The 10185-nt window shown below is 56.8% G+C and overlaps 1 protein-coding gene across 1 annotated transcript; it reads right to left on the minus strand.

Annotated features, from left to right (window-relative positions):
- Positions 1 to 99: 99 nt before the first annotated feature.
- On the minus strand, positions 100 to 9669 carry ATG9B (autophagy related 9B). The gene is made up of 14 exons (XM_007983465.3): positions 8763 to 9669; positions 8570 to 8613; positions 8327 to 8391; positions 7928 to 8089; positions 6042 to 6183; positions 3476 to 4230; positions 3155 to 3308; positions 2769 to 2948; positions 1960 to 2196; positions 1613 to 1746; positions 1360 to 1456; positions 1045 to 1168; positions 819 to 960; positions 100 to 652 (listed from the first exon to the last, which is right to left on the minus strand). The coding sequence occupies exons 1-13, from the start codon at positions 9307 to 9309 to the stop codon at positions 833 to 835; spliced, it is 2769 nt and encodes a 922-aa protein (XP_007981656.3). The 5' UTR covers positions 9310 to 9669; the 3' UTR covers positions 100 to 652; positions 819 to 832.
- Positions 9670 to 10185: the final 516 nt, after the last annotated feature.

The raw sequence follows: 10185 nt of genomic DNA on the forward strand, positions 1-10185 counted from the left end.
CTCTCCCATGCAGTTCTCAGGCTGGTGATCGAGAAGGCAGGTGCAGCACTCAGCTGCCAGGAGTGGGGGCTGCCAGAAACAAGAGTCACAGAGATGTGCAACAGCTGTGAGCAAGCTTTACTGCTTATTTCATACAGGATGGGAAGCCACACCCACTTCCTCAGACATCACACCCATGCTGAAGTCCAAAAACATCAGCCCTCTCGTCTTTCCACTCACAAGTCCCCATCCCCTGCAAGCCCCAGGGAACTGAAAGTGCGCTGGCAGCCGCCAGTGTGACAAATCCATAGCCTTAAAGCCCACCTGCCTCACTGTCACCCTTCCATGTAGCTTGGCCTCATCCTTGACCTCCGTCCCCTACCTTGAGGAAACTCGAGGACTTCTTCCCAGGCAACTGCTCCAGGACACACTGCAGTTGGGGGTGTCTCCCCTTATCCCTTCCGAGTGGGGACCATCTCTAAGACTTGTTTCCAGATGCCATCAGCATCTCCTCTCCTACCTTTTCTCTGTTCTCAGGGCGAGTTCCTCACTGACTCCCAGGTGCTGCCCAACTAAAGCACCTGGGCCTGTCATCTATGGGGCCTCTAGCAATGGCTCCTTGTGTTCTTCCACTCCACCCTCCAATCTCCTGTGGCTGCAGAAGCCAGGGTACCTGTGGGAGGAGATGGCTCTTGGCAAGCAGTGCAGGGGTCTAGGTTCCAGAGATGACCACCCCACATCACCCCAAATTCCCACCATCGCTCCCACTGCTTCAAGTCTGACTCCGAACCAACTACCTATGCAGTTGTTTTTCCCTCCCCTCACAGGGCAATACTGACCCTGAGGAGTCGTCTCAGTCAGTGCAAGAGGCCTCGTCAGGCTCCTTCTGGGTGTCTGTTGTCGCCTGAAACCCTCCAGGGAACAGATTCCGGGCCCTCTGGGTTCCCCACTGTTGTCTGGGGCTGGAGGCAGGACTGGAGCCTGGTGACAAAGGCCATCAACTGGGCATTCCTTGATGCCCAGTGTCCATCAGGCTCTATCCCCTGCAGGCCCCACCCTCCTCACCATCACTTGACCAGGATGGCTTCTCCTCATCAGGCGAGGGTGGCTGTGAGGGGCTGGAGTAGGGCCTGGACAGGACGGAGGCTGCAGCCTCGCCCCACGGCTCCTGCTGCTGCTGCTGGTGAAGCTGCATGGAAAGGAGAAGGAATGAGGGCCGCCCCCAAGGAGGGCAGGGCCAAGCGCCTGGACTAGAAGCAGAGGGCTTTTCAGCCTCCTCCTGCGACTCTGCTAGACCCTTCCGTAGACTCTACCCCACCTCAGTCTCCATGTTGTTCACCAGCCTTCTCCCCACATTTCTCCAGGCACTGCTCTACTCACCTGGTGCAGGTAGATGGCATGGAGACTCATCTCAGCAGAAGCAAGTTCTGGGAGCTGGGCCAGCTTCTGGCCCCCAGTGCCTCCTGGGGACACAGAGCTGGAACACAGCATGAAGCAGGTCAAAAGACATTACCTCCTCCCGCCACACCCCAGAGGGCTCCCCTTCTGAATCCCCCCAACAGTGCCCCAGCTCCCCGCTCCTAGAGGATCAGCCCAGCCCCCACACCGCGGCAACTCAGTCTCCACTCCTTACCTGGGGTCCTGGGCAATTCGGGAAATAGAGGCAAGGAGGCTGGCTGTGGCTGCAGCTGGACAGGGGGCTGTCGGGCTCAGATCCCTCGGAGGCAGGAGAGGGTGCACGAAGAGGTTGGCCAGGAAGGCCTCAGGCTAGGTGCGAGAGGAGAGGGAAAGCCAAAGAGGGAGTCAGAAGAGAGGACAGAAAGGGAGTGGGGAGGAAGGGGAGGCCTGAAGAAGGCAGGAGAGCAGGCTGGGGGCGGGGGCCGGTGAGGCAGGTTACTACCTAAGGTGAGGCTAGAGGGGAAGGGTTTGGAGAGGAGTTGTGGAGGTGAGGGCAGAAGGGGAGGCCAGGCTTTCACTCACCAGGGGCGAGGTGCAATTGCTGAGCACCCCCGGGGTGGGGGGGCTGCGAGCCGAGGTGGCGCCCCAGGCAGCTGCATCTTGTTGTACTCGGCCCCAGAGGTGCCCAAGAAACTTAGAGCTGTGCCCTGGGGGGCGCCAGAGTGGATGCGCCAGGGAGAACCGCATCAAAGAAAGCTCAGTCTTGCCATCCTCCGCACGCTGAGACAGCGAGGCCTCAGTCTGTCCCGCTGAGAGCCACTGTGAGCAAGGACAGTCTTTCAGGTGCTAAGAACACTGAGCCTTATGGGGCCAGGTGGGACAGGAAACACTGCCCCATCTTCCATGTGAAGGAAACAGACCACAATGGGGACTTGTTCACCCTCATCCAACAATACAACAGCGGAGCAGAACCTGGGTCTAGACCCAGCTCGGGGATAGGGCTGAGCCTCAGTGCTTTGCCCAGGGTGATCCTGACAGCCTTGGTCCAGGCACCAGTCCTTACTCAGCCCCACCCATGGGCCAAGCCCATTCCTCGTCCCCGAATGGTCTTTGCTCTCATTTACTGACGTTACTATGTGCCAGCAACTCCATTATGGGCTATACAGACATGATCTGTGTCATCACAAGCCTGGCCTTGGCTGTGCTCTGGAGGACACATTGCCATTGTCGCCATCTGACAGATGAGGGCACGAGGGCACAGGGAAGGGAAGTGACTTGCTCAACGGCACAGGTAGCAAGCAATGGCGCCAGGGCTGGAACCCAGGTCTGTTCCGAGAGGCAAGCAAACGCCCACTCAGCCCAACCCCCCAGGGCCAAGGAACAGCTCTGACCTGAGGGTGGCCGTGGCGCTTCACATCCATAAGGGCAAAGGAACAGATGTCCCCAACCCCAGCCACATCCACAGTGAAGTGATGAAAAAAGTCGATAATCTCCAGGGCACGAGGGCGGAACCAGAAAAGCAGAAACAGCGGGGTGAGGAGCGGGGACAGGAGCTCCTCCAAGAGGGAGACCTGGGGAAGCAGCGGTGAGGCTGAGCAGGGGTCGCTGAGGGGCCCACGTACGTTATCAGGACCAAGCAGCCCTCAGCGACTCTCGCCAGGGCAAGAAGCCTCCCCACGCAGTCACTCCCTAGACTCCTAGGGTAGCCCGTTTGTCCAATGCCCTCTGCGCAGACAGACCCCACAACTTCCTCCTCAGCCGTCGCGCCCACCCTCACCGCTCGGTACTGCAGCAGCTGCGCCATCTGCCGGTACGCGCGGTCCCTGCCACCGGGGCCAGGCTCCTCTGGGAGGTAGTGCATGTGGGCCAGGGCGGTCTGCAGTAGAAGCTGCGGCGCACGACCCTGGCACTGCTCTTCGGGAATGAAAGACCTGAAAGGCGGGATCCGTGCGGGGAACGGGCTGGCGGTTAGGAGGACGCGCAGTGGGATGCAGGGCTGGAGGGCCCCAGTAGTGGGAGAGGTAAGCGGGGGAACCTCCCATGGCCCCAAATCAGAGAAACCCACACACACCACCTCCCCGGGCATCTGCCATCGCACCTGGCCACGGTGGCGGTGACCCCGAGCGCGGTCATGGCGGTGAGCACGTGCTCCACGGCCAGCACGTCCTCGTCGTAGACAGTGAGCACAAGCAGCGCGGCGAAGAGTGCGCCCGCGAAGAAAACGATCTGGCGGGCCAGCAGCGCGCGCAGGGGCGCGGGGGGCGCAGCGGTGCGCAGGAAGGCGGCGGCGGGGCGGTAGGCGCGCGCCAGGCGCGCGCGCAGCTCGTGCGGCAGCTCGTTGAAGTGGCGCAGCTGCAAGCGCGCCAGGCGGGACCAGCCGCGCGCCCCAAGCGCGCCGGGCTCGCGCCGCAGCAGCTCCACGTGGCTATAGAAGGCGTGCAGCACCTGCCAGGCCAACACCAGTGGGCTCAACGCCAGGTTCAGGGCGGCCAGCAGCAGCACTGTGCGCCCCCAGCGCGCTGCCAGGGCGCCCCGCTGGTCGCTGCGCTTGTAGGCGTGCGGCAGCTCCCAGCCCCCGCGGAAGAGCGAGAAGGGACCGCGGAAGAGCAGCAGGTCGACATTGAGCGCCAGGCCGCGGCTGAGGAAAGCGGCACTGCCTCCCCAGGGTAGCGGGCAGCGGGCCGGCAGCAGGCTCTTGTTGGCCAGCGCCACCTGGTAGTTGGTGTAGCGCAGGATGCGGTGGTGGACGTCCAGCTCCGTCAGGGGCCGCGGCTGCACGCACAGGCCCCCGCTCTGCTGCAGCGCCAAGAGGCGGGACTGCACCTCTGCCCAGGGAATCGAGCTCAGCTCCTCCTGAAACGGGCACTGATGAGAGCCAGCGACCCCCATTCCTCTACACAGTGATGCTCAAGCTCCACACCCCTAAGTGTGTGGCCTGAAAACCCGCAAACTGAGTTTGCGACCACAAACTCGCCAGGGCCAACTACATGCCTCATCGTCCCCCTCTCCCACCTTTCCCTTTCTGGCCTCCCTTAACCCTGTCACTAAAAAGGGCACACCCTACTGCCTTCATCCTCTTCTAAACTGCCCTGTTCCTCATCATCCCAGCCATTTCATGTGGCCAGCAGTCATGTCTTCCCTGGTGACGCCTCCAGGTGTTGGACCTAGCTTCTCAGCTCCTTAAAGGGCCTAAGGCCCCCTCAGTTGTACACACAAAACAGAATGGCTGGCCGGGGGCGGTGGCTCACACCTGTAATCCCAGCACTTTAAGAAGTTGAGGCAGGCAGATCGCCTGAGCTTAGGAGCTCGAGACCAGCCTGGGCAACATGGTGAGACAGTGTCTCTACTAATACAAAAAAAAGCAGGGTGTGGTGGTGTGCACCTGTGGTCCCAGCTACTGGGGATCGGAGGCTGCAGTGAGCTGATACCGCAGCACTGCACTCCAGCCTGGGTGACAGACCCAGACCCTGTCTCAAAAGAAACAAAACAAAAAAACGAAAAACCAGAAAGTCCAGCAGTTCATGGGAGAACCTCTCCTTCCCGTTTCCAGTGCACCCACCAACTCTGGAACAGAATCCTCCCCACCTTCTGCCTGGGCATGCTTTATACTCCCAGTCCCACCCAACTCCAGGCCATTTTCAGCTCTGCCACCAGAAGCCTTCCCAGGACCTGGGCTATGTCCATGTCTGGCAGTGGGGCACTGTCAGATCTCATTTGGAGGCTGCAAACCTCACTTCAGCCCAGTTTCACTCAGCTTTCCCAGTCCAGGTTAGTCAAGTCCCCCAGGCTGGCCTCTCCAGTCCATCCCAGTGTCTTCCCTTCCCTTCCCCTGGAAGGAACAGGGGAGGAGGGGAAAGAAGGGAAGAGGAGAACGAGACGGGTGAGCAGTCTCCTGCCAGAGCCAATCTGAGGTCCAGCTTCCGCTCTCACCACCTCTACTTCCCTGGCCTCCTCCCTCCCTCCGGCTCAGGGGCTTTCTAAGACCTCTCCCCTTGCTGCACATAAAGGCTGTGCAGAGGGCTCCGGACCTCCCAGGGGAGCAAGGGAAGCAAGCTGCAGAAGGCTACCTTCAAGCTGTGCCTCAAAGAAAGAACTTAGATACAGAGGAGGGAGGAGCAGACTCAAGATAGCGAGGAAACAAAGGGCAGAGCATAAGCAGAGGACAGTGACAGGCCAATGCAGTCGTTTCCTGCAATGGTGGGGGGACGGCTTTGAAGGCTCTGTTTTAGGCTGGTGGGGTCCATCTCCCTGCTGCAGCTTCCAAAAGCTCATGGCTTTTCCCCACCTTCCTGCACTGGGGCTTGGAATGTGCTCCCCTCCCCTCCTGTCCTGCCCTTCCAAGCCCAACCCAAATGTCTCCAGCTCTGAAAAGTCAGATGACCGTCCTTTCTCTAAGCAATGTTTTTAGCACAAACATGTAACTGTGTGTCATCTTATATGAGCCATCTAAATAAACTAAACTCCCTTAGGGTAAGGGCCATGCTCTCTAAGTGGTGATAGCCCCCTCCTGACATTATTCTGGGCTTACAGCAGGTGTCAATAAGGCGTCATTCTTTCTGCCCTCTTTCCAGTTGGCCCTTCTATCTGTACAGTCCCACTTCTTTCCCTCTCCTCTGTTCACCCTCTCATGGCACCCTCCGCACAGACACAGCCACCCAGCTCACCGGGGGGATGTGCAGGGCCTCCCTGTAAAACACCTGGATGTCCCAGTAGCTGAAGAGGTTGCAGACTGAGCGAAGCAGTTGGACCAGCCAGAAGCCCGCAGCCAGGACCAGGAGGAGGACGAGCAGCGGGCTGGAGCGGATCCTGTATGGGGTTGGGTGGGCAGTGAGGGAGAAAGCTGGGCACCTGAGAAACAGGCAGACCAGACTTCGGGAGTGAGGAAAAACTGTCACGAGGAGGGGGATCCAGCTAGACCAGCAGCTCTCAAAGTAGGGCCTGGGGCAGGGGCGGGGAGCTGAAGTGGCCCTCACAAGTGTGCAAAGTCAAACTTCTTCCAAATAATACTACTGCTTTCTGATGTTTTCATTCTTGTTCTCTGAGTATGCAGTGGAGTTTTCCAGAGGCTACAAGACACGTGAACATGTCACATCACACTGACAACTGATGAAATGTGTGCTCGTGCACTTTTTTTTTTTTTTTTTTTTTTTTTTTTTTTTTTTTTTGAGATGGAGTCTTGCTCTGTCGCCCAGGCTGGAGTGCAGTGGCACAATCTCAGCTCACTGCAACCTCCGCCTCCCGGATTCAAGTGATTCTCCTGTCTCAGCCTCCAGGGTAGCTGGGACTACAGATGACTGCCACCATGCCTGGCTAATCTTTGCATATTTTAGTAGAGACAGGGTTTCACCATGTTGGCCAGGATGGTCTCGATCTCCTGACCTTGTGATCTGCCCACCTCGGCCACCCAAAGTGCTGGGATTACAGACATGAGCCACCACGCCTGGCCGCACTCTTACATTTTAAAGTTGTTCTCAGCTATGATTTCCTTCTTTTTCTCCTTTTTATTGAAACAAGGTCTCTCTCTGTTACCCAGGCTGTAGTGCAGCAGTAGAATCATAGCTCCTATCTCCCTGCCAAATAACGGCCCAGGTCTGGTACAGTTATTTGGTTGGTTGGCAAAGAGAACATTGCAATCCACGCATTCAAGGAGGAAGGTTGGGAAGGCAACAATGAAAATGAATCGTCTGCTGGGAGGAGGAGGGTGTAAGGATGCTGCAGTGATCAGTCACTGTCTTAGCCTCCTGACTAGGCTTAGCTCGGACTGCAGGTACGCGCCACCAAGCCCAGCTAATTTTTATTTTTTATAGAGATGGTGTCTCACTTTGTTGCTCAGGCTGGTCTCAAACTCCTGGCTTCAAGCAATCCTCCTGCCTCAGCCTCCCAAAGTGCTGGGATTACAGGTGTAAACCACTGTGCCTGGCCTAATTTTAATTTTTTATAAGGTAAATTGTAGATAGATATGACTCCCAAAAATAAAAGCTCTTTAGGGTTCTCAACCAATTTTAACTGTATTAAGATACACTTAATACACTTTAATTAAGATACACTTAACAGGCCGGGCACAGTGGCTCACACCTGTAATCCCAGCACTTCGGGAGGCCAAAGTGGGTGGATCACCTGAAGCCAGGAGTTCCAGACCAGCCTGGCCAACATGGTGAAATCCTGTCTCTACTTTAGAAAATACACGTGGTAGTGCACACCTGTTATCCCAGCTACTGGGGAGGCTGAGGCAGGAGAATCGCTTGAACCCAGGAGATGGTGGTTGCAGTGAGCCTGGACCTCACTATTGTACTCCAGCCTGAGCAACAAGAGTGAAACTCTGTCTAAAAAAAAAAAAAGATACACATAATATACTTTAGGTACAACTTAATACAACTTAAGTACAACTTAATACACTTAAGTACAACTTAAAGTGTATTAAGTGTATTTTTGGTCCTAAGACCAAAAGCTTTGAGAACTGCTGATCTAGATCACGGGACAAAGTGGGGCTCCTGTCTACTCTACCCACTTCCCATGCTTCACCCCAGGGTCCCACCAGGTTTTCACTCACCTCTCAGCACACTGGGCTGAGGGTAGGATGGCATCTGACAAGGTCACTTTGCTGTGGAACGGCCCGGGTCTCGTACGGTTACTTGGTGGGTTGGCAAAGAGAACATTGTAATCCACACATTGAAGGAGGAAGGTTGTGAAGGTGACAATGAAAATGAATTGTCTGCCAGGAGGAAGGGGGATGCCAGGATGCTGCAGTGATCAGGGACAGCCAGGTGGGCTCCTGCCCCGGCCCCCAGAGCAGCCCATGGTTATCTTCCCCCACCCTGCCCCTGCTGAGCCCCTGGGCTGCTTGGGAAAGTGTGGGATGGAAGCAACTGGTACAATTAAGGAAGCAAAATGACAGGAGGAACCCATGGGCCCAGGGGACCAAGTTCAGGGCCCGGGCTAAGCGTCTTACCCCAACTGGAAGACATCCTCCAGCAGGATGCAGGCAAAGCCATTCCGCTGGTGGTAGCTGTAGATGTGGACGCATGTCAAGGAATAAGCCTGAGGCACAGGGGGGCCTCTCCTGAGGATGCCTCCCCTCAGCCCCAACACATCTCCCACCCACGACACCCTCACGGAGTCTCCCTGCCAAGAACAGTGCCAGCTCCAAGGGGACCTTCCCATGCCGCCTCTGCAGGCCTAGCGCAAAGGATATCTTGGTGAAGAAGCTGTCCAGGTTCTGGATGTGATGCCAGGAGCCTGGAAACAGAGAGGAGAGTGTTGGCCCCTGGTATGTGATCAATTCTCCATGTTCTCAACCCACTACCAGAGGCCCAGCCTGCGGTAAGTACTGGAGCTCCCAGGCACCACTAACCTGCTCCCACCCCCACCCACACCCACACACATACCGCAGAGCCCTTCAGGGACATGAAGCAGGGGTTGTTGCTCCTCCCCGTGGATGGGTGAGTCTTGGGACCCCTCAGGGTCACAGTCCTCCAGCCGCTCATAATCCTGTTCAGGGATCAAAGGGCCTACCCGCAGCCCAGGAGAGTCCTGGGGGCACTGGTGTGAGGGAGGGGGAGTTGCCGAGGCCAGAGGTGGGGTAGAGTGGGATCCCCAGGAGGGAGATGCAGAGGCAGGTGTCATTGCAGGTTGAGCCTGTGTTGGGGGGGTGGCTGGGGTGGGGAGAGCACTGTGGCAAGGCTGAGCCCCTGTCCCCTGTAGCACTGAGCAAGGGGGCCTTGGGGTGGGAGGGGAAAATGAGGAGGGGGAGCTTCTTGTATGAGGGGCAGGGGACAGAGAGAAGATGGAGATCCTCCCTCCCCCAGATCCCCAGCATGAAGGAGGAGGAGGAGGTGGCAGTGGCATGGGGAGCAGGGGCACTGATCCAGGCCCCAGGTCTCCCCACCGCCCCAGTCGCCCTCTTCTCCCCCTCCAGCCCATTTGGCTCACCATCAGGCCACGGCTTCTCCAGAAAGGTTGGAAGGATGGGAGCTGTTGCTGCTTCCACAAAGGTCTGTGACGCTCAGCTGGGACTTCAACAGGAACAATGACAACAACAATACTAGGTGACTCAGCCTAGGCAGGCCTCAGGCGTCCCAGCTCTCAGTCACCTGTCTCATCACTCACACCCCTTCCAGGGCAACCTGAGGCCAAATCCCTCGAGGCCTGAGAGGGGCATCAGTTTAAGAGTAAGAGGCTAAAGAGCACATTGAGATGAGAAGATTCCTATTATCTCCATCTTCCGATCTTGAATGAATGAAAGATAAAAACAACAGCAGCCAAAATGACAAAAGCAAAAAGCAAAGTCGTGTTAGAGCCAGGTGTGGTGGTATGTGCTTGTGTTCCCAGCTACTCAGGAGACTGAGGTGGGAGGATGGCTTGGTGCAGGTTACACTGGAACAGTATGAGTTACAGTGAGCTAGATCTAGCCACTGCACTCCCACCTGGGAAAGAGCCTGCCCCCTTACTCCCCCTCAAAAATATCCTATTAAAAGATTGTAGCTGGGCGCAGTGCCTCACACTTGTAATCTATCTCAGTACTTTGGGAAGCTGAGGAAAGAGGATTGCTTGAGGCCAGGAGTTCGAGACCAGCCTGGGGAACAGAATGAGAAGACTCCATCTCTACAACAAATCTTAGGGCCAAGATGTTAACTATTTTGTTTCTTAAGAGTGTACCTCCCCCACTTCCCTCCACACACACACTACAGTGATCAGCAGGGAAATGTTTTGTGACCAAAATAGAAAAGAAGAAGTAAAGGGGCCAGGCATGTTGGCTTACACCTGTAATCCTAGCACTTTGGGAGGCCTAGGCGAGAGGATCACTTGAGG

This window comes from Chlorocebus sabaeus, chromosome 21, assembly GCF_047675955.1.
Source record: "Chlorocebus sabaeus isolate Y175 chromosome 21, mChlSab1.0.hap1, whole genome shotgun sequence".
NCBI classification, from domain to species: Eukaryota; Metazoa; Chordata; class Mammalia; order Primates; family Cercopithecidae; genus Chlorocebus; species Chlorocebus sabaeus.